The sequence below is a fragment of the Anas platyrhynchos genome, chromosome 3, assembly GCF_047663525.1.
Source record: "Anas platyrhynchos isolate ZD024472 breed Pekin duck chromosome 3, IASCAAS_PekinDuck_T2T, whole genome shotgun sequence".
Taxonomy (NCBI): Eukaryota; Metazoa; Chordata; class Aves; order Anseriformes; family Anatidae; genus Anas; species Anas platyrhynchos.
In genome coordinates, this window is record NC_092589.1 from 46,816,048 (window position 1) to 46,841,552 (window position 25,505).

General features: G+C 35.8%; 1 protein-coding gene across 37 annotated transcripts in view; it reads right to left on the minus strand.

Moving 5' to 3' along the window:
• AFDN (afadin, adherens junction formation factor) overlaps positions 1-25,505 on the minus strand; it is a 128,739-nt gene that overhangs the window by 17,464 nt on the left and 85,770 nt on the right. For 15 of the 37 annotated variants that reach the window (XR_011808294.1, XM_038176053.2, XM_038176051.2 and 12 more), the window contains 7 exons: positions 24,724-24,828; positions 4,673-4,738; positions 4,436-4,509; positions 3,799-3,917; positions 2,632-2,826; positions 2,268-2,359; positions 1,635-1,823 (listed from right to left, as the gene is read on the minus strand). Coding sequence is in view for 36 of the 37 variants with exons in the window: in XM_038176053.2 (XP_038031981.1) it covers positions 1,635-1,823; positions 2,268-2,359; positions 2,632-2,826; positions 3,799-3,917; positions 4,436-4,509; positions 4,673-4,738; positions 24,724-24,828 (840 nt within the window). In the remaining variant the exon portion in view is untranslated. The remainder of the gene's footprint in view (positions 1-1,634; positions 1,824-2,267; positions 2,360-2,631; positions 2,827-3,798; positions 3,918-4,435; positions 4,510-4,672; positions 4,739-24,723; positions 24,829-25,505) is intronic. The other 22 variants (XM_072035814.1, XM_038176054.2, XM_038176070.2 and 19 more) reach the window with 3 other exon arrangements.

Here is a 25,505-nt window from a genome sequence, read left to right on the forward strand (position 1 = left end):
TCAAATCTGTTAATGATTTTCTTGAAGCAAATATTCATGCTCTGAATGTTAGGAAGTACTAAGCACTGAACACATAATGTACCAATTATCAACAACTGAGAGAAGACTAACAAAGCAAACTCCTTTTCTTTTTCCTCCATCCATGACCCTAACTGTGACCTCAAAAGAATGCCTTCTTTGAGATGAACAAGTGTATTTTTTATGCTCTATTAGTCCAGCAGATCTGAACACACAGCTATTTGTGTTAGATTTGCTGTAAAGATGCACCTAAGCAAACAGTTTGCTAATGCGTTCAGAACAGAAAACAGGCGTTTCACATCAGTCAGTAGCTTACGGCAGCTTTTACAAGCCCAGCTTTCACTGTAAAGACTTAACGGATTTTATTTATTTATTAAATCTATCTTCCTCTAATTTCACCTTAAGAGAAGTATTGCACGGTGGGGATAAATTGCTTCCGATGCTTGTAGGGAGCTAAAGCTTCTAGTTGTTTGCTTTATGAAAACATTTCTTGAATGTTGTCAAGCCTTAAGACCATAGCTCAAATTCAGCATCTGTTAACAACTTTAACAGATGGGGTTCATCTCATCCATTTTAACTGCCTCATTTAAGCTACTCGCTTAAGCTTGCACCTTAAACAGGGGAGAGGTGCATGTCCAGATGGCAGCTCATCCCATTAGGGCAGAGATACTACTCTCCTTTGCTTCTATGATGCAGTATCAAGGTAACTTAGATGACACTGCTTTTCAAAAAGTAACAACATACCAAGCCTGGTGTAAGGCTCAGCTTTTATCACAAATTAGGAACAGCAACAACAATTTCTCTCTCTAAATTTGTATTCTTGATTGATGATGCTGTCTCCGGTGCGTTAAGAGAAAAAAATAATGATCTGGTGACTGGATTCAGACAACCAAGATTACTCAAATCCATACAGGAAATGAAGAGTCCTCATTTACAAAGAATAGAACAACATTATCTTTCTTTTGACTTTTATAAAGGTACAATGGGGGTAAATTCATTTCAGGTCAAGAAGCACCTGCATTTTGGTAACAGGGCAGGATCAATGCAAGCAAAAAAATCACGCAGCTTAAGTTTTTTCTTCCTTATTTATTTATTTTTTAACTGAAAAGGGAATGTGTTTCAGTGAAGACCTTGGATAAGTTTCAAAATACTGTTCTGTTTCATTTTTAATACTTCACTGTCACTTAACCAACGTGCCCTGCAAGCAGAGATTTTTCCACATAAAACTTCTTAGAAGGTTTAGTTTACTTTTCAGAAAACCACAAAACATTTTATAAGATAAACCATACTACTGTCTACTCTCCACTATCCTGAGTAATAGGGACTTAAAATATCCCAGATAACAGGTCTGCATAACTTGATAACTAACAAATTCTGTGGAGGAAAAAAAAAAAAAAAGTTAAAAAGTAGGGTTTCTGAACCCAGGTCAACCTTGGCAGAAGCACAGCTAGCCCCTCTTCTGTGGTATGGTTTATCCTCAACAGCTCTGAGATCATACTGAGTCGCTGAAAAAATGTTTTCAACAAATGGGAAGTGGAAATCAAGCTGTTTCTGTCCCTCCACTCCTCCTCCCTCCACCCTCCCCCTTCCTTACAGTGAAAGAAATAGCTTCTGACCTGCATTGTACTATTGATCGAATGATTACTTTCTGCCTGGACCTGTGGTTTCTCTTCATAACTTGGCCACTGACTCTGCGCTGGACCCATTCGATCCTGGGACTTTGAAGCTGGGAATGTGAAATACTCCCTAGTATAGGTCTGTGTTGGGATGGGATAAGCTTCAGGTCGTGGAGGCAGAGTCTCCTCCTGAAAAAGGTAGAAAGAACGTAAGATAGAATTTTTCTTATCACGCAGATCAGTACAGAATGTTATTCTAAACACGCATTTCCTATAAGTTTTGTTTTGCCTTCTGAGACCATTATTTGTCTGGAATAACAGATACGGAGGTTTTCCAGTATCAAATATAAACTGTGGTTATGACTGATTTTTTTTATGGTCTGAAAACAAGTACGTAATATTGGCATAAGCCAAAGAAATTGCAGTGACAGCTTTGTGAACAAAATTTCATAAAAATCACCCAAACTTTTCCCAATCTTTCATTAAGCTTTAACAAGCAAACCCCCTACCCAGTCACTAGCACCAGCATTAGGCTGAAATACTTAAGCGAGACACTGGTTTGACTCAAGCACACTGATCCTATTGATAGCTAAGGAAAGTTTAATAGCCGGCATTTTGCTTGCCACTTCTGACCTCTGTACAAAGATTTCCAGTCGAGACTGAGGTTATTTTGGTGGTAGTTCCAGATGCATAAGCATTCTTTCCCCCAGGGCTTGGAGGCTGATCTGTTGGAAAGTTAGAGGAAGCATTTACGTGCCTGTTAATATTAATTTACATAACTTCATAAAATAACAGTATTCACAACATGATTTTTCCTCTGAATAGTTCTAACAAGAGGCTTGCTCCAAAAACATTGCTACTACATAATTATTTTAAACAAACATTTTTATTTTTAAACAAAACAGAAAAAGAATTCCCCCTCCCCCTTCGGAATTCAACAGTTTTTAAAGTTAGTGGAAGAGGCATCTGCCTCTAAAAGAAGGATAATCTTACTTACTTGCTACATTGGGGCTGGAGCGATGATCAGCTCTGTTCTTCATTAATCTATCATCCCCTGGCAGCTTCTTTGGTTCACTGTACTCTGTCCATGGCAGCTGAGGGCTCTCCGGTGACCCATTTTGCGTGGAGTTGTTATACAGCTCGAAACCTTCACTCTTTGGTCGGGGTTTACCTGAGCCACGGCGGTCAGAAACTGTAATAATTGATATACATTTTCCCCCTTTCACTTATATTAACTATGGTCTAGCATATTCCTTCCAAGGATTCCTCCCTTGCATTTAGAAGAAAAAATGAGTTTCTGGTAAAGCAATTATTAAAACCTTTGCTTCTTCAGATATGCAATTCCATTTCTGCATCAACAGTACAGGATTCCTTTGATTTATATGGCTTCAAAAGGGCTTTTGAAAAGATAAAACAGTATTTGGTAAAGCCAAATGTGCCTTACTAAAAAGTCTCTTGCTGACTCATAGAGGCATATGGCAACTGGGATGGTGTTCTAAATTGTGGTAATAAGGATTTATTCTTTTAACCCATTCTGTTCTATTCTACAGTATATACAGAAAAGGTCTTCCTTTACAAAAATATTTTATGTAAGACCTGCATATTAGGTCTGTGAAGTACAATGGTAAAAATATTGGAGAAACACTGAAGAATTTATGAGCAGACACACAAACTTAAGAAGATAGGTTTCAGCATTTCTAGTTTAAAAACTAAATAAAACATGTTCCAGGGGTTTCTGTTTTTGTCTCTTTGTAATTACATTACACTCTCTGGTTACAATGAAGTCATACTCCATGAAGAGAGAAGCTTTTATGTAAGGGATAGAAAAGCTATTGAAGTTGTAAGATGTCTGTATTTATCATATTTCATTAATTAAAATAAAAATTATTTCAAAACCAGGCCTGTATTTAAATTATTATTTTTTTTTAAGACACAATTGCAAAACATATATTAATGATTAGACTAGCACAATTTTAAGCAGTATTTAAAAATCATATGAACTCTTGATAACAAAATAAATGCTTCCATTCTACGCAATTCAATTGCATCTGATTTAATGCTCTAGTAGTATTTGGCAAGTTACTATGAATTACTGTATTTTCTCCATTCTAAGTCATAAAAAGAACTGTTATTGCTATGTATAATATTATTTTTGTTTGTTTACCTCTTTGCATCATTGGGGATGGCTGATTAAGCAAGGTTGCCAGACCATGGTAAATTGCTCCTTGTTTTGCTACTTCCAGTGTTACTACAGAACCTGTCCTTGTCATAAGTTCTGCTGCCCTGCAACAGAAGTCAGAGCAAATAAAACAAAATCAGGCACTGCAATACTCAATTCTCCTTGACATCATTTTTTATGTCACAATTCCCTCATATTTGTTCTAGTTACTTTTGTTTGACAAAACGCTATTTTTTCTGACTAATACTTAAAATCAGTTGGAAAAAAATTACAGAACAACAGCTAGAAGCTAGTCTATTTACTAAACAGACGATATGCTTACATATAGGTATTTCCAGCTTCTGCAGGTAATTGTCAGAAGCCAAAATATTTAAAAATTAGAGCTAAGAACAGCTTGCAGAAAGATACAGCCCAAATGTGTAACATCATCTCTTCTATATATATACCAATATTATATACAGAAAATACTGTGCAAACAGCTGAAAACTTTTGTTACTAAGATAACACAGAGAGAGTCATTTAAAAAGAAAAAACAAACAAACAATAAAGAAGAGATACAAAGCCTAATTACTCTAGCATTTTTTTTTTCCATGTAAAGACACTGAGTGAAAGCATTCTGTACCTTTCCTGGGACAGGCCCACCAAACTTCGACCGTCCACACTGAGCAACTGATCCCCTGCAGCCAGACGACCATCCTAATTATATATTCAAGCAAGGAAAAAAAAAAAAAAATCATGCACCAATGCTAACTTGGTGTAAATGAAAACAATTCATGCACACTAGCAAATAAAGGCTTTAAAAGTATTTCCAAAGGATCTTTCCACCTTTGAAATTCTGATGTTTAAAACTATTACTAACCACATCTGCAGCACCTCCTTTCACAACAGACTTGACGTATATTCCAAGTTTATCTTGACCAGCACCCTACAGAGAAAAGGATATTATTTTATTACATTTATATTTAATCTCTTGATCATTCCATAAATTTTAATAAAAATTTACATGTCTAGATAAACCTCTAAGTTTTTTTTTCCTCCCCAAACCAGGAAAACAAAACAAAAAGTTATATAGAAGAGAGTTAAGTTCACTTAAAATCAAAAGAAGGCTTTAATATTAGGCCTCTAGAACCTGCAAGCTGTTAGAAGCAAACAATATGTGGTCTTAATGCAAGCTTCAATAATCAAGAAAATATGTCAACTAAAATTTACATTTTAGAAGTTTGTTTTAATCCCCTTCTAATGAGAAATACTTATTTGCACTTTTGTATGCATGCTGTTTATTTATTTGTTTTAGATATCCGTGTATTCTGTGTATTACGTTCCAAAAGACTGCAGTGTTACCCTTGCTAACACCCAAATCTAACAAGGTAAATTGCAGATTGTCTATTCTGCTTTGAGATTTAATGACCAAAAGGAATAGAAATGCTTTTTACAGTAAAAGTTATTAGGACTGTAAAGGAGCTAGCAAAGAGGAGCAAACAGTGCTTCTGCTTTTTATAATGAACAAGTAGATGTTACAACTAGGAAGTATTTCAGAGTTAACAAAACCACTGTTTAAGCCTACTGCAGAACCATACAATTTTGTTCATAAAAATCTGCCTCAAAGTATCCCACAATTTTAAAAGGACTGTTAACACTGAACATATTGCTAGACAGCCAACAAATTTAAGGCATGAGGATGCGAGCATCTATTCAAGCCATGCTGTTGCATCATCCACGTGCTCTAATTTGCAAGACACCACACAAGTCTACGTTAGTATCACAAACCTTTAAATTGTCACTTATAATGTAAGACAATCACTTGTGACTACACTATGTAGCATAGCAAGCCGTATCATTTAAACTAATCCGCATGTCACTGTGAAGAACACTACAGAACTACTGTTAAATTTTCAGAGCACAGATTTTGTTTTCTACAATAACACCCAGGTTGATTTTGTACTGAAAATGCAAATTCTTCATCCTCTTCCCCCCCCACTTTTCCAACTCTACTTCTTTTGTCAGCAAAAGCATTCACAGCTTCCATCGTTATAATGAAATAAAGTAGAAAAGACCAGGTTTTCTTCAAAAGCAAGCATTACACAAGATTTTTCTAAGCAGGTGAAGGCCTACATTTTTATTAATTAAAACTTGAGTTAATTTCAAATGTTTATTCAAAATCCACAGAACAGGATTTACTTTGAATCCCACGATTCAAGATTAATATTCTATATGTCCAAATTTTTCCATAACAATTGCATAAGTTGTACATAAATGAAAAAAAGAAAAAATCAATAAAATAACTAAAAGACATTTTCTGTGTCTAGGAAGAACATAAAGGTAATTAAAAAAATATATATAGATAAATACACACTTCTTTTTTTTTTTTTTTTTAAGGACTCTAAGGAAACATTCAGACAATTGCATATTATTTTTTAACTTTATACCAGAAGAATCAGTTAAAGTTATGAGAAATACAAGTCAGAAGACAGCTAGATAAACACAAAAACGAAAGCCACGCTTCATAAATCTTTTTCCTCAAGCAACCAAGAAGCACATGGAAAATGCTGATCTGGCTTACAGAACATCTAGCCCTCCAAAAAATATGTGGCGATATCTCTTACTAGGAATTCTTAAAGAATTTAAATTGTCATGGGATAAGATGGAAGTTGTCCATGCACATTAGTAACTAGTTTAACACTGGATAGGAAGTTTTTACTTTTCACAAGGAATGGAAGCTATCAGAGAAGACCTAAATGAATGCGCTGTTCATCAGGCTCACAAGTTTTTCAGAAAAAGGACAAATAATACTATAACTAAATTTGCTGGAGAGAAAATGCACCAGTCAAAACCAAGGGTTGGAGAAGGACCACATGATACTGGAACAATAACAGGGGAAAACGCATTTTACTGGTCGGAATGTGAAGTAATGCTTCCACCCTGTAGGGGACTGGTCCCCATCAGTGCAAGTTTGGCATAAACAGCCCAGAAGAGTTCTCTCTTCTTGTTGGGAGATGAAGATTAGATGATTGGCCTCCTCCCTTTCCCTCGAACCACTGTATAAAACCTAGAAGCAAGCTCGTTCAGTTCCAAAGGGCTAAAGACTCAACAGCAAGAGTCACCCATCCACCCTTTAAAGTTACAGCCCCATGGATCAATCACAGTCACATTTAATTGTGGGGGATGAAGCAACAGCTTTTCTTGGAGCCGGACTGACCAAGACTAATCAGATGTCTCTAAAGCTACCTGGGACTGAAGCTGCTTTATTCAGTCCTAGCTTCCATAGGCTGCTAGCAAGAATCTCACCCCCTTGGATCCAGTGAGTCCAAAGATCTGCCTAACACAGTCAAAGATAAGGTGAAAACAGCAAGCTGTTGGAAGAGCACTGCCACTTTAAAAAGTGCACACACTAATCAAGAAATGTGGGGATCACGAGTTTGCTAATCATGAATTACATCATACTGTATCTGTATGTGTCACTTTTTTTATCCTTGACTATGATTGTATACCTTAAATGAAGTTGGAACCTTCTGTTAAAGCCTGTGTTATCTGCAGTGTTTTTGCAAATAGTGATTAAGAAACATTTTCGATTTCACAAATACCCATACAGTAGTTTCTAAACTGGCTTTAACTGTTCAAGAAACTTCTTTTTAGATACTGTGTAAACATCTGTTTAGTTGCTGAGCAATCTTTATATATCAGCTCAAACATCTGGGAGCCAACATAACTATGAGACAAGAGCAAAGAAAACAGAAAACACTGTGGTCACTACGCAACTACAGGGTTCACATTTAGAAAACTGCGTAATTCTGATTATTCCCTTACGAAAAGGCACCAGCTGGACCATGAGGCTCAGAGGATAACAAGAATGATCAGAAACACGGAGTTACTTCCTTGAGAGAGCCATATAACAGATATGGACTCTATGGAGTCCTCAGCTTAGAAACAATCAAGAGAGAAAGTGAAGGTCTATGGAATTACAAATGGCAGACAGGATTATTTATCATCTCTCTAGTCAGCCAAGACGAAGTTTTCTCACTCATGCCATCAGGTAGCATATTTTATGAAGTCAACTATTCCTCCCCGCTACCCTCCCCAAGGAGAAAAAAACACCACCAAACCAACAACCTTTTTTCCAAAGGATTTCATAATTCAGTTGGGATACTGCCAATAGACTGCTGCAGAGGCCAAAGATTCATGGTAAGATCTTCCAAGAGCTTTCAGAAAAAGTGATACAGATGAAATACATGCTGGAAAAAATCTGAAATTACAAGAAGCTAGAAACTAGGAAGAAACATCTTACATGTGTTCTGTTACACTTTCTGGCTAAATACCTGTTATTAGACACAGCTGAAAGATACCAGATCAGATGGATTTTTTCTCCAACTCTTCTTGCACTCTAAACCTTACAGTGATTCTTCATGATGTTTCAAGGGAGCTGACATTTTGCTCACTGTTCCTTTTCTAAGTGTTCTTTTGAAGCCTATACAGTTTGTCAATCCTTTTCCCGTGTGCTTTTTTTTCTTTTTTTTTTTTTAAGACAAGTTATGAGCAGATGCATTAGCTCCAAGTCACCTACTTAACACAAGGCTAATGAATTTTAAAAGTATAAAAGTGATTTTAAAATAAATCTCTATTTATTCAGATTATGTAGAACATCTTTAGTGTCTACCGCATCTACTCCCAGAGTAAGACAAATGCATCTTTTCTTTCCTGTGTACTTTATACACCATTTCGTATGTTTCTAACAAGATGCCTACTATTTTTTCCACTTATGCTTAGGCAGACCTCTTACTAAGCACCATCGAGTTTAACTTAACTTCCTGAGACTTTTACCCAAAGCTTTATAGTCATTGGAATCCAAATTCTTAATTTCTATTGAAACAGACTGTTTTTTGCTTCAGTTCCATCTTCCAGGAGACTACACAGTTAATTCTCATATGTACCACATGAATTTTTCTCCTATCACTTAGTGACATTACAGTAGAACAGGTTTCTTTGTAAACTGCTTATTAAAGTTTTTCTTTTAAAGAAATGTGAAGGTCAGCACAATTGAAATTATTCTTCCATAAACAAAGCAATTACGTGTACCAGTAGCAGTAATACTGAAAACATTCTTTCCAGTCCACTTTAGTTTCTCCAATCCTGAATACCAAATGCATGTTTATCTGTAAAGCTGTGAGATGGAACAGAACACAGCTGTAGAGAAGTTAAATGACTGTGGAATGCAAGAAATTGTGGAATATAAGTGTAAAGAGATGCTTTTTTCCCTCTCCAGATTAATATATTGTAACCTACAGCAGATTTTCTCATATCTATATATAGATGAGAACATCTATATTATATATAGAGATATATATAAACAATTACAATTCCCCAAAACATTTTCAAAAACCACTTCAGTATATTGTAGAAGCAACAAAATAATTTAATCTACAATAGTAAACACTCTAGTGGTACCAAATCTGTTTTTACAATCCTTGCAGAAAGTGAATAAACACCACCTATTTTGAGAAAAAATGGGAAATGCTTCCCATAAGTAATAATTTATGGCATTTTTCAAGGTGTACAACTGACATAATAAAAACTACTGCTTCTTCTTCGCTACTTCCAAATTATCATCCACTGTTTAGTCACAGTTTTCAGCTGAAAGAGCCATGTATGAAGGGTTGGTAAAATACGAGGGGATTAACAGAAAGTGAGCACAATCATTATGTCATAAAGTAGTCAACACAAGCCTCACCACAGGTTACAGTATTCCTAAACTGAACTGCATGAGCCCAGTACTCGACTCCAAAAGATCTTTTCTGTTTACTTCTAAATGGTTGCTACTGCTACAATGCATAACCAAAGCAGACAACCACATGGAAAATGTTTTCTACAGGTTTTCTGAGGTTTTCCGTAGCTATTAACCAATGAGAATGAGAACAACAGTAAGTTGTGGACTGAAGAAAGGGAATTATGTGATATTTATGAATTCTGATACCTCAAGTACACCAGACCTAAACTTCAACATGAGGAACACCTCTACAGTACAGTTTTACAACCAGTACAAAAAAGAAAAAATATTGCAGTGTAGCAATATTTACGTGTTTCAGTATTGAAAGTGTTAAATTCACTAAAATGACATTATCTGGGCACTGACACATAGCATGAGACCAAAATCCACCGGCCTGCTTGTGCTCTCTGGTGCTTGGAGCTGCATGGCAGCTCCCAGGCCTGGCCTGGCCTGCCTGAAGGTTAAGCTGAGCTGCTTCCCCAACCCCTGCTCCTAAATAAGCACTTAAGTCTTCAACCAAATCACTTTCCTAAAATTGTTTACAGCCCAGCATAAGGCAGATCATAGACATCAAAAAAGGGGGCTGCCAGGAGGCCTGGGTGCATCAAGGAGGGCTGGTGACATCCCCCCTGTATACAGGGCTGGCATCAGGTAGCCCTTCCACACCAGACCCTGAACAGGGATTTCTACTGTCAGAAACCCAAAAGCCCTCCTTTAAGGAAAATAATCACCAGGAACTGTTCATTTTTAAAATGTCAGAACAGTTCAACCATGTAAAAAGCACACTGTGAATTTGCACTAGGGAAGTATTCTTTTTAACGAGCAATACAAAACACATCCAATGGAATTTGACCTAACACAGGGTATTTCAGTTTAAACACTGCCCAAATAATTTCCAAATGGGTTAAAATAGCGTGACATAAAATAATCAGGTTTGCTTTGCAGCCACCTCAGACTCCATTGTTCCGTGAACGACATGATGTTTTAACCCAGCAACTTAAACCGCATCAGATTCCTAAATCCTGCTATTTGTCACCCACTCACTCGTGAAAGAACTCTGATCAGTGTCTGCAAAGCAACAGTATTCTAGCGGAAGCCAATTTCCAAAATGTTTGGGGAGGGAGGACATCACACACACAAAAAAAAAAAAAAAAAAAAAAAAAAAAAAAAAAAAAAAAAACAACACACGCTAAGCCATATATATGTACCCTGAAAGAGAAAGAAACTAAACAAGGAGAAAAAAAATATATTACAAATGATTGAAATTCATCTTTTCTTTTTTTTTTTTTTTTTTTTTTTTTTTAAGTCTTCATGGCAAGCACACCCAAAAGACACTTCCCAAGTTTGCCACAGCCCATCAATTCCCCTCCTAAACATAAAACATTTTAATTACCCTAATTTTAGCAAGGAATACACATGAACAGTGTATTTAGAACAGAAGAAAATACATCCTGTTAAGAAAAAAAAAAATAAAAACACCTTTACTGATGTAATTACACAATGGGATAAACGGCTTTTTTTTTTTTTTTTTTTTTTTTTTCTTTTTCTCCAGGAACCTTAATTCGCTCTGAACAAAAACATCAAAAGACTCTTGAAAGTAATCTTCTCCATGCTTGAGCTCACTCATCTTTAAGATGGATGTACACAGTCAACTCAGGTGGGAAACTGAGGAAAACAATTAGGTCCAGTAACCAGACCAAAGCCATGCATATCCAAGCAACTTAATACCTTCAAGTTTGTTTTTTTATAATCATCTTACACATCTTAAGAAGTAATTTAATACTTTAAGACAGCACAAGTTGAAAGATGTTAACATGTTGCACTTGCAAGTCTGGCATGCACTTAAATTTAGTAAGAGTATTAGAATAATTAATCCTTAATTTGCTGTGACTTACAGGTTGCTGCAGGAATTCTATGACAATGGGGAACATTCTCTTGCATTTAGAAGGAATTTTAATAGATCTTCTAATCCTGCTTGGGAGGTAAAGGCAAACACAGGATACTTCTGCATACAGAAGTCTGCTTAGAATGGTAACTGAGGTCTTTATCCTAAATCTAAATGAAGAAAAGAATGTATGGGAAAAATATTTGTTTAAATGACAAGACTGCATTGTAAAAAGTAAATAAATAATGAGTTGTCCTCCAAGAAACAGACCAAAAGGAGCTACAAGTCAAAAGAATAAGCAAGAAATGGACATATGAAATGCCACCAATTAATCCAGCAATTAAAAGTCACCAGAAATTCTATTTCCCTTACATCTGTTTCTGTTACATCCACGTGGTTTATGTATACTGTATAACAATATTAAAGGAGGACAGAAGACACGTAAAGTTTTAGAAGAGAGGACTAACTTGATTTTTGCCATAGTAACCCTGTTTCAAAGAGTTCTTACCACAGAACAGAAACATCTTACAAGATGGTGTCTGAAATTACAACCTGAGGATGGAGATAATAAAAGCAAGGAAGTAAAACACAGAAAACGCTGCTTGAGTTTATCACTCATTTGGATGACTATGATTGTTGGGAGCATCACGTCAGTACTGTTAATAGATTGCATAGCTCATGAAAGTCTAACTCTTCATTTGAAATTAAACGCAAACTTCAAATTATTGAAGTGGTACTAATTAGGCCTTAGTTTAGTGTTCAACAACATTCAACTACATTCAACTCTGTCAAATGCACATACAGAAAAGTTAATTATAACAAGAGAGACTTTTCTTCCTGCTGATTTTTAGTTGAATTGACAAAGGACATTCTTAAGTAACTGGGTAGACCCTACATACAAACTGACACTATCTTCTGCATATGAAGCCACATGAATATCGTAAGTCAACTCTCAGACCCTATAAAATACAGAAATCATGTAAATTCAACCTCAAAACACGCTATAAATTTGATTAGAAGAAAAGTGGTAAGTCCACACTGGTACCTACAGATTATATTTTGCAAAAATACTTATGAAACTTCTTAAACCAATTATTTTCAGGCAAGAAATCCCGACCTGTTAAAGGAAGAAACTAAAAATGCACACTATATACCCAAACCACAAAGTAACACATATAAATACTAAAATAGCAGACAACTTAATGAACAAGAAAATTGCAGCTTATGAGAGAAAAATTAGCAATAGCTATCACTTCATTTGTTTCAGGACAAGATGTTTTATCTTTTCTCTATTACGATGAATCAACAAAACAAAACAAAAAAAACCAGACCATAACACATTTACAATACAAAGAGAACAACATCTGAAAACACAACAAAAGACTGCAGAGCACACTTAATCAACTTCAACTTCAGCAAGAGCTTTCAGCTCTTCCAAAAAGCTATCTCAATGAACAACGAATTTGGAGAGCCAGGGGCCAGCAGAAAATGGTCAGTATCAAAATCTGACCTGAGAAACAACTATTAATTACATATATACATAATATATATGTTGACATATGATTGACAGACATATGTTTACATGGTTGACTTTTTTGTTATTAATTCAGAGAAGAGTAATCCCTAAACATTTCCTATAACATTTAAAGTTCATTAAACTGTAACGAATAGGAATTTTACTAACCTAAAATCTCAAAATTTAAGCTGACTTTGCTAGGGCAGACTTACACTTAATAAATCAACATAAGCTGCACAGAAAAATTATTTTTCAAGGAAGCATCAAAATAACACAGACTGTTTTTCTACTATTAAACCAATGTAATTATGAAGCTCCTTGTTAGAAACATTTCTCAGAAAATATTATTCCTTGATCACTGAATTTCAAGAAAGCATATCCAAATTATTTTCTGTATTATTCAAGCTAGTTTCACTTTCAGAAGATGACAAACTCTATTGTAATGGGTATAGCATACTGTATCTTCAAGCCTTTTGTTTGTATGCCTTCGCGTTTTTTCTTCTTTTAATTACTAGACAGAAAGGAAGTCCACTAATTAAGATACCACAAAAAGCATGAAAGTAAGCCCTGGGTAAATACTTCTATTTTGAAAATTAAGAAGTAACACAAATTCTGTAAACTGCTGTTTATAAATGTCTTCTAAATAAGCAGAACAACTGGAAAATGTAAGCTAATATCCCAAGACACATCACCAGACAAAGTAATTTAGTCAAGAATTTACTGAATAAATGAAGAAATAAATTAGTTGACCAGAAGACTATTCTGAAAGGTCTGCAAAAGTAGAAAAGACTTGCAACGACGGCAACTTTTCAAGATTTCAAGAACAATTTTGGCATCTGTGGTCAGTACACTTTCAGTCTCTAGAATGCAGGTACAATACACTTAAGTCATTCCATGGATACAAGGGGGAAGGAGGGAGCTGGCAGGGGGGTGAAAAAAAGGTGTTCAAATCCTAGATTTGTGAAGAAAAAGTACCAACCCCGAAAACAGCTTTATTTAAGGGATTCCAACTCTTAAGTCAGACAGGCTGCAAACAGAAAAATCTGCTAATTGACTCAGATTCATGGCAGAAAAACTTATGCAAAGATTTTATATGTATTGTCTAAATGGACATTTCTGTCATCTATTCCTGCTATGATTCTCTGCTGGACTACAAAAAATCATATTAATCATATGATTGTGAAAAATCTTATCAAAGAAGCCAAAGGACCAAGCTGCATAATGCAGCCACTGTAACCACAGCTTTTGAGACAAACTAACCTTTTTCAAAATTATTATTATTTCTTACATCGGCTTTTATGTGTCATCTATCAAACAACACAACAGTCCATACTTGTTTTCACATTTAGCATTGCTTTGCAAGCACCTCCTTGGTCTCACAGGATTGTGCTCAGAACTCTGCATTTGCTTCAAAATTTACAAGAGCTGTAGAAACAGAGGAGGGGGAATTAAAAAGGGGCATTTTTATTGAGTAATCAGACTGAGTGGTAATGAAAACAGTAAGAAACTACAGTGATCTGAAACACTACAGTGATCTAAAAAAAGACTACTCTGACATACCAGAACAGTGCAGAAATGTGGATGGACAAGAATACAGGATTAATGAATTAATAAAAATTACAGAATTAAAGCAAATACTTAAAAAGAATACATTTTACTGCTAGAGTTGCTATGCCACAAGACAGATGAGTTTTATTAAACTTCCTCGTAAGTAGTGATCACAGGAAAATTTGGCTCATACATCACAACCTCCATACAACTGGAACATAAATAGCGCAACAGCGTGAACAGTAACATCAGATATAACCTCCCCAGTGGCAGCACCATACCCAGCCCCCAGACTGGTTATTCAGTCACCACGGAACCATTAAAAGCAGACAAATTTCCACCCCTGCCTCCTCCCCGTGTTGCACTTGCCAGGATAAGCAGCCACGATGGGATGGTGGAAACACGCAGCTGAGGCTAAAAGCCAAGCACCCACGCCACGCAGGGACCTACAGCCTGTAGACACCAAGCTGTCCCACTGGTACTAAATGGGGTGATAACCCCTAGCAATTGAGCTACTATCCTCTTCCAACATGATGCTGCACTAGAAGCTGTGGTGGAACAGCAATGAGCTGTACTTTCTGCTAGGTTGGTAATATTCTTGCCGTTTCAGTAGATCTGTGGAGTGACCCAGTTATTTTCATGACTTGAATTAGAACATTAAAAAAAACAAACACTTTTCCAGTTGTTTGCAAAATTGTAGTATTAAATAACGAAGGTAAAATTAATGCATCTGCAAAGCATATCTATCTGCGTGTACTGTGCCTAACCAAACCGGTAATTCTCCAGACAACTGACAGTAAGGTCTTGTCATTACTTGTTCTGACCTATCATTTTCCCATACCGGTTTAGATTCACATGCTTTGTTGGAGCAGTTTTATTGGAGTGCTGAACACTTTTCAATAAAAACCGCCAGAATCGTGTTTGGTTAAAGAAAAAAAAAAAAAGCATCTCAATAAAAAGATTTTTTTTTTTTTTTTACATTAAACGTTTACAAGAAATTCAAGTCTTCCTAATGACCTTCCAGTACCAATTTGAAGATCTGTCTTCAGTACTTGAATATTTAAATATTTGCAAGCGTCACATAATTTGTAACATGGAGAAGCAGTCTTGAAATGTAGGCATCTTTACCCTCCAGTTATAGTTTGGCTGAATCTATTAAAACCCCATAAAGTTACAAACTTTTTTCAAAGCAGTTTTCAATGTACATAGCCTCAGCTATCAAGACTAGCTGTCAAAACACTCTGGACTGCAAGTTTGCAGACACTGTCAGATTATTTATTTATTTATTTATTTTTAATTTCCAAGACTTGCTTGTATTTTTCATGATCTTGCAAAAAAATAAAGACAACTTCATTTAAATAACGTATATTGCACACATTCATGTGCACACACACTGCTGAACCATTAGGCCCTGGCGTCTCTCGTAATAGTTCAAGGACTATTATAGTTCAAGGATTGACTCTGCTTCCGAAGTTGGTCTTTTTCATTAATTTTATGTTTAACTTCATAAAAACTACTATTTAAAACAGAATGAATCCCTGCAACTAAAGTGTGTTTAAAGAAAACCATAAAGCTCTGCCCCATGACTGTAATCTAGCTATCAGGCCTGAAATCTTTTATCTGCCTACACCCAGAGCAGATTGTACTGATTTTTATCAGGGCTAATTCTCTGATTCCAGACTCTTAAGTTTACGCAGAAGATCTTCGTAAATTTTTATAAACATCCTTAAAGGCAAGTTTATGCAGCAGAGTCAAGTCTCAGTCTGACCTCCCTGGCAAGTAGCAGGTCCAGAAGCATTGAAATAATCCAAGCTTATAAGCACTTTAAAGAATACCAGTTTAGTAAACTATGCAGCCAGTTTACAAATGTACTCTTTGCAAAAAGTAAAAGTTTCTAAACACTCCCTCTCCCTCAAACACTCATTCCCTAAAGCTGAATACATTTTCTCGTCTGCATCTGGCTGAGAACAAGCCTATTTATCTGCATTATGTACAGAACATAGCATGCCTACGATTCACTGAGCTACTTGCTGTCAGTCCAGAACCCAGCTCTGCAGCTAGCCGGCCCGCCTGCAGTAAGGGCAAGCTTCTTTTCCGTGTAGATCAGAGAAAAAAAGTTTGGCAGAGGAAGGAAAGGCCTCTGCTACTTCAGGACCTACTTAGAGGCTTTGAAAATCTGTCATCGTTAGACAAAATATTTTATAGCACGCTGTACAGAAACGAGGTGAAGCAGCTTACTGTCTGTTAGTTGTGGCCACAGCTGCTGTGAGTCGTGCAGTAGCCTGGATTAAAAAGAGTTTTAAAATTGACCCGTGCTCCATATATGTAAACGTCTGCTTTCCTCCCTCAAATCCTCCACTAGAATTTCGGGTGGGAAAATACCAAACTGTTTCATAGTTGGACAAAATACAGTCACAAGCAGGGAAAACATTTCCAATTAAACTAAATGGGAAATGGGGATTCAGCCTGTGGTGAAAATCAACGTTATTAGCAAGCAAAGAAATATTGCACAAATAAAAAATATATGGCTTACAATTCAGAGAAAATCTAGGCTGCAAGCTGTACAATATAACTGGATTCTGAAGCATCCAACATAACCTAGAAACTTTACGTCCACATACCTATAACCTCTATGTACAAATAGATTCAAAAGGGGTAAATATAAAGGACTGAAGAGATTTGTTGTTCTCTTTACTGGAATAAGGGTTTCCAGTTAAGTGCCTGTCACGTTTTGTTTTGTTTTTGTTTCTAAGTAAAAGAACATTTGCAATCAAGATTGACTTGGGTACAAAGCAAGTAAGTAAATGCATCTTTTATCTTCCTAAAGTTTGTTCCTTCCAGGAGACCAAAGAACCTCAGATGTTGTGTAATGGACTTCCTGAGACGGTCAAAATAGATCACATAGTTTTGTATGTAGTCTCGCATGTATGCAAACTTTCTTTCAACCAAATTACAGCATTCAGAATCCCCCATAAAACAAATAGATGAACATGGGCAGCAGGTATGCAGACACAAATAACTGTAACATCGTCTGTGCTAGACAGAAGTATATGACTTCTAACATGATTTCTCTTGTACTCTGAAAATTGAGGGCTTCCAAAAGATATCTGGATGAAAACCAAAGCAACTAAGTCAACTAGTGAAAGTAATTAGCCTAAAGTCATATTCTGAGACTGAAATCAAGCGTGCAACAGTTTCTACAGAACTATACTTTACTTTTGATCCAATGAAACCCAAACAGCAGTAGGTAAAGGCAAAAAAATTCATACTATGCCTTCGTAAAAGACTATGTAAGTTTTGGTCAGTGGTCTTCTGTAACCTTTCACCATTATAAATGCTGCAACTTCAGAGTCATATGATATTGCACAAACTCATAAAAGGCATGTTTATTTTTTAACAAAAGAAATTAAACACACAAGTCAGTTTGAATCTACGTAGCTTTTGTTTCAAAGGAAAAAAATCTTTTCCTGAGTTCAAGGAATACATATTGCTTGAGCTCTACTGCCCTAAACAAGAGTTAACTTTTTACTGTATGTTTGCTCTAAGTTGTCTCTGAACAGCAGCATGTTAAGGGCTAGTTAGAGTTCAGTACCAGGAGAAGTTGTATTGAACACTCCGTGACATTTCCCTGTCAAGGCAACCCAAAACTAATGCCTCAGCTTAGTTAGGTCCATGGACAGAATAAAAACATCACGGTTGATCTATTTTTAGTGGAAAATAACAATAATTTAAAAAATATGTATATTGCACACGTGTGTGCACACACACTTTTTCAAAGTGATGCCTCATGTCTTTGTAACTAAGGAGAAATTACAGCAGAAAATATACAGTATATTACTCCACACATATTTGTGCTTCTTCACTTTTAGGTAGATAGTGTATCCACTGATACTGGATTAAGATGTATCTATCAGACCCTATTAATAATCTAAATTTCTACCTCAAATGAGAATATTATTCACACAGGAAAAAGTCACAGAATTTAACTTCTTAAAGTCTTCTTCATCAAAGGGAGTAAAAAATGTAAAAATTATATGCTGCGTTAACATGCATTTAAAATACATTTAAATTGTATGAATGCCAGAACTGAACGTAACCTGGTAGAGTAATTCTAGGTAAATACTATGTGCACTGTAACTTGTGGGCTAGCAAGTGCTTGCATATAAGGTGCTAGTACAAGGAAGAATTGGCACTATAATAAAAAAATAAAAGCCACACAAACCCTTTGTTCCAGAAGACATAAAATACAATGTCTAGGTGACCCATTTGCAGTATCAATCTAAATATAATCAAGAAACAACACTCTACATGAGCAAAGTTGAGGTCTCAACTAGTAAGGAAAATCATGGTGTACTGTCATAAGCTTTAGTTTTTACACAGTGTATGAAAACAGTAGCATTAAGTCATGCTGGAAGGAAAAGGCAAAGATTTTCCTTAAGTATCTAGAATATACAGAGACAAGAAGGCTGTTAAGAGGGAAGAGTGAAGCGTCTGAAATTCTGTCTTAAAGACTTGGAACATAAGTAAAGAGCTAATAAACAGTTAAAAAAAAAAAAGTGTCATTAACTGTCTGTATTTGCAAGCTTACAGTAAAGAGAATTATGTTATGTATTATGTTATCCGTATTATTTGCAACTAAAACCCTAATATTCAATTAAAAAAAAGATTTAAAACTAATGTTAACATCTGTTCTTCCTATATACATCACCTAACAGGTATTTGTTAAGGAAAATTTCACATGGAAATTGATATTCTTGTTAGTCTCAAACCCTCCTTAAAATTAACACTTTAGATTGACTTAAATATAAAATGATGAGGAACTCTTTAGACAGTAAGTCATCTCAGGGTGATTTAATTAAACCTTAAGATCAAACAAAGTTGCCAAATAACACAAATTATTTACAAGTTAGAGCCCACACACTTGTTTTTAGGAAAGTAACCCCTTCCCTACTATAATTATTGATGAACTGTTCCACTCAGTATTTGAAATGCTTCTATTAAAAAAGAAACATCACCATCTTATCCCTATTTCAGTAAATGCTAAGAAAATATTTGATCTGACTCTCTCTTAAAAAGCCTTGAAAATATACTCCGATATATTTACTGTAGGGCAGAGACATACATACATACATACTTTAAGGTGCATGCATATATTTTAAGGTAACTTTTTCCATTATAGTATAAAAGGATGACAGAGTAAGAAGCAGAAATGCACCGTATATTTTTAACAAGTCAATCACAGAATATTAATGAATGTAACCAGCATGAGAAGGTAAATCCTCAAAATCAGCTCTAACACTTGGAAGAACGCTGGAATTCCCTCCCTCGTGCAGTAGCAGTCTGAACAGAATTGAAATGCTTCTAGTCTGTGAATGTGTTAATATAGGATATCCTAACTGCAATGTATTCAGAAGGTCTGGTCTTTCCAGGAGAGTCTAAAAATTAAAAACCTTACATATACTGTTTGGGATGTCAAATTTATTATTCTACTAAGACTTTTAAGTGAAAAACAGGCATTTAGAGGAATCTGGATTAAAGCCAACTAATACGACAAGTAAACATATCACAGGTCATGCTATTCATGCTCTTCCACAGTAAAACAATAGTTATCACACCTGAAACTTTAAACGTTAATAGTCACTTCCACAAGTTTGAGAAGTGCATATCAAGAACAAGCTAAAAAATTTGTTAAGCTTTTTCTTTCTAGATTTTGGTAAGTTAGCTATTAACATCTGACTATATTTAACTGCATGCTATATTACACTGTTGCTACACGAACAAATCACTACTGGCAGGTTTAAACAAGCAAGAGAGCAGGAAAAAGTACAGGGATAGCATTTAAAACTTAAGAGAAAAACAGTCCCGACAGAAACCTGAACAGACTTACCATGGATTCTGTTCTTCCAACAACAGAAAACCACATTTTGATCTCCGGGACTACAGATCCTTGAAAGAAAAAAAACAATTCTCCACTTCTCTTTCAGCCCTCTACAGCAACCACCACTCTAGTCTGCTGGATTTTCCAAGATACCCATCAAGATAACTGAGCTGGATGCTATGACACGGTATAGCATTTATCAACACCAGCTATAACCAATACAATATTCAGACTCTTACGTAATCAGTTATGCCGTTCTGGCTTTCAGTTGCTCTAGAGGCTTTATTAAACTTTGAAAACCGATAGAAAAACAAAAAGGGAGCCCTTTTGTAGAAAAGACAAAAAAATCTCCAAATTAAACAGGAAGTAGTGTGCTGGCCCACAGATGGCTACAAAGTCACATGCAAAAGCCCCCAAAAAGCGATATATTTTTAAAGTAAACTGCATGCACACTCTGCTTCCAAATCATCTGGATTTCATAAAAACTTAACCGCAGTGTGGTTGGAAGTCAGGCAGCTTTTAACATCAAAACATCTTTCGGGGTTAGAGCAACCAAATTCTGCACACAACCTCAAAAAGCAATACTGTTCCCGATGCCCGACCACTCCTACCACCTCGATTTCCATACACCCATTACAAAAGCTACTGCTAATAAAGCTACCTGAGTATTACTATAAGAAAACATGCAACACCTTTGAAAAGGTAGAACAAGAAGTCACTGTTTCAGGTCATTTAACATGTGAAGTTATAACTTTAAAACAGAACAATATATATATATATGTATAAAGTATTCGGTTTAAGAAATGCTGCTAGGTATTTTCCCGACATAAAGCAAAACAACCACACACAGAACTGTTTACAGTGCTCTGGCACCTAACAGTTATTGCATAATGAGACGGGTTTTATCTGGTATGCATGCATACAGCATATATGCTTGCTACATGGTTGCTCAACTATGCTCTGGGGCTGTCCTGCCTCAGAAAACACCCTTAGAGCAAGCTCAGGTGAACAAGCTGATGTGTAGCAATTGTGCTCTCCCTGACATTCCTGGCAGGCCTATAAAACTTCTAATTAAATAAAATATGAGCAGCTGGGAAGTAGAAGTAACATACTTAAACATTCTGCCTGCCATTAGGTGGAAAAAGAATTAAGCAGGGGGTCTGGCAGTGACATAATGCTGTCATCTCTTCCTTGACTCACCTCCCTTGTTCTTGTTTTGCTTTTATATTAATGCCACCAGTATCATAAAATGACACCATCTGTCCTAAGAATAAGCAGGTATACAGCATTTCAATGCAAGTTGTGTCACTTCTCTGCTTGTATGACCTTAGCTTCAACACGTTCAATCTTGTTAGATTGCTGCAGGACAGGAGTGACCATCACTTGGTAACTAAGAACATTTATCGTGGAAGGGGTATGTGTGCACCTTACCAATTAAAAGCTCTTAATTGGTACAACTTTATTTACCTACTAAACTCTGCAAACTAGTAAAAATCCAAAGAATTATCAAAGCATGAGTTAGTTGGATGTTTCCTCAAAGATGAGCAGTTTACTACCAAAGGGCAACAGTCAAAAGACGTGTATATATATATATATATTATTATTATTATTATTATTATTTTTACAGACATCTAGAGATGGGTAAGAAACGCAGATTCTGTGAATACCACCGTTTTAACCATCTTTATACAAAGTCAGAGACAAGTATCAAGAACCCACAAAGACTTAAGATGACAGGCAGGTCTGCAGTGAACATGCAAAGTGTTCTCACAGCATGCTACTGACAGCAACTATTTTGTCACGTCCCAGGAAAAAAACAACTGTTTTCCTAGCCAAGTTTCAGAGTTGTATTTCACCATTTGGGACAGTGCCACCTATTGACCAGCCCCTGCATTTTCTTTTATTACAGCACTTGAAGCACTCTTGAAAGCAGTGGTTAAACAAAGACAATTGGGTTCACAATCAAACTATGATCCTATGCGTGGCATCAGCAACTGCAATTTCTGAAATCAAGTATGAGCTTTCATTTCTTCAGCTATAAAAGTACCTTCATATGAACATATGACAGACAACTTTCTAATGCTAGCAAAACCTGAATCTATTCTCATGCTTGCCTCTCTCTCTCATTTCAGATACTGTCGTATTTTAAAAGTTTAGAAAAATTGAAACAGTCTATTAAATTTCTTTCCTCAGCAAAGAAGAAAGTGAGAATTTTAATTTTTATGCTGTAAGAGACACATGACTTGAGATGCGTCAGAATAACTATTAGCAAACGTCAACAGGATAATGATAGAAAGGAAAAAATCCACCCATTATTACTAGCTTCTCAGCCATGCTCACTCAATTCTCTAATATATTCTGCCCTGCTCAGCTTGAAAAAAATTAATGCCTTTGTATTCTTCCTTAGCCTACTGTTTTTAGGAAGCCTATTACAGAAAAAATGTGCTATTACTTGCTTACAGTAAGTAGTGTACACCCCTTGAATTAATTGCTTAAAAATAATCCTATTTAATTACCAGTGCAACTTATTTCAGCACAATGAAAGACAATTATTTCTATCCAACATCTTGCTGACTTAAATTAAGCGAAAGTTTCTGTTCTACATAAGCTAAAAGTAAAGATCTGTCTCTTGCTTATTTAAGATTAAGATTCAAGACGTAATCTTTTTAAAAACAGAATTCCAATACGTGGCAGGCATGCAGCACCAAAATGACCTGCAGTCACTGCCTGGAGCACTGAATGTTTCTGCAACTGCACATGGTGAGATGAAGCACGCTGCTTCCATCACTGATTATGACATGGAGGTATCATGAAATGTGTTAAATAATTTATTAAAAACAACAACAACAAAAACACCTAAATTTCAAATCAAGTTTACACATTGACCAATAGCATTGTTATGTACTGCTAATGAAAGTGCTAAGTGTCAGTTGTTAAAGCAATGGGAGCATGGGAGAAGCCAGACAGCTCCAGTGAAAATGGAAACTCTCCCCACACTCCTGATAACCGGCTTTTCTCTACATTCTTAATTAGATATCAAAGTTGAAAGTGGAAAAAAAAATCTGCTGCACATTTTGAAGCGTTCAACAGAAATGCTGTCAGAAGGCAGTCTTAACATATTTAATCTGGCATATTTTAGGATCTACTATTTGCTTCTCAAATTATTAACCTGCTCAATAAAAACAGAAGCAGAATATTGAGTTACATTTGCCAGATCCTGAGTAGTTTTCTCAGTAACAGCTGATTGTCAGCAGCATGTACCTGACACCTCGTATTCCTTTACAGATGTCAGAAATAAGCCTTTAAAAGCCAGTATCACACAAGATTATCATTTCAAGAACACACTATGAACTGAGCAAAGCTGCAGGGAAAAAAATGTAGTGCTGTTCAGAAGTAACTACATGAAGTAACTTAAAAGATGTAAAACAACTAAGTCTTCAGCCCATGAACTATGTGGCAAGGAAGAATAGATTGTTCTGAAAAGTTTCATGTACTTGTGAAAGCATACTAAGAAAAACTTGTTCTACCTATACCTCTATGTACACTACACAGTAACAAGAAGTACTTTTGGATACCACAGTTACATCATTCATAACAAATCTAAAATATAAAGATTATGCCTCCTGTGTGACCAACCTGATAAAGTCAGTCAATTAGTGGAGTCCTCCACCTGGTGGCTGGAGTTGTATGTGCATTCTATATATTACTACCAACAGGAATAGCTTACACCCAAGATTCTAGTAAGTCAGGACAAGATTTATTATCCCTGCCTCACCAAACTACATAATATGCTGTAGCTGTCTACTATAAAGAAGCAAAACTGATGTCATGCATGCAGCTGTATACTATGCAAAATATAAGACCTTGTCTTCATAGCAGAAAGTAGAGACAAACGTTAATGCATTATTTTTTATCCATTCATCTACTACAAAAACTACTGCAAATACTTTATTCTATTTACCGCTTTTCTTTGCCAGATACTTTTACTGTTTTCAGCAAAACTACTAAATAAACTAGTTTATTAATTCCATTTAATAACATTGCCAATGTTTGGCTTAGAAAAATGCTGAATAAGCCTGCAGGATAGCTGTAGACTTAGATGTCATAACTACTACATCCATATTTTTTCTTGCATTACGTCTGTGTATTTTATATAAACATTTCACAGCTAGTATAAAGTATGATCAATATGACATGCACGACAAACTCAAGGGAAACAAGTTTTTCCATTAACATTTTCCACAAAAGGCGGATCAGCCCCCCCCCCCCTCCTCCCCAACAAAAGCACAAATGAAACGAACAAAAAAATTCTCCATAACACTTACACAAACTGACTTCCATACCTTGGCAGCAACAATGCTGAGGCCCATTCCGTTTTGTTTTTTCAATGTTACAGTTATAATTTCAGGTTCTTTCCTCAAAGGCTGAGCCTATCAAAGAAGGCAAAGAAAGAATATTAAAGATGACAGGAGTTCATATGCACTACCAGACTATGACAATTGTTGTGCAAAACAGCTAATCTACAATCAAAACTAAGCTGTTGAAGCAGCAGCAGATCTCTAAATCTCATCTCAGATACCATGCCTGAAACTCCATTTTCAAGTTGGAATCTCTTAACGCTTGATTAATATGAACTCATGTTATCAAGCATTGCATCTGTGTTCTAAGCACTAACAAAGTTGTGAAATCTACCCACTGTTTCTCCTCCAATTCAATAGTTCAATAGAGATTATTAGTGATTCATAATTTGAAATGTTTATGCCTACAAATGTAATGTCTATAAAACATAAAACATTTACTTTTAATGAATACTGAAGTACAGACTCAGTAGGCCACTGCTAAAAAGATGACAGTGATCTACATGGAACTCAGTATTTAATACTGTATCTAGAAGACAATTCTGCAAAGATAATAAAGGACTAATTAATTTCAAAGGCAGAGAGTTAAAACCTGAAAGAATGTTAGGAAAATTTTCACTTCTGAAAACGCCGTTAAGTCAAATAAAACTCAACCCCCAAACATTTTCAGTAATTTATTTGCATCGCTGCAATATTGCCAGTTCCATCTTCTCAAAAAGTTGACATCATTCTTATTTAGGTGAAACATA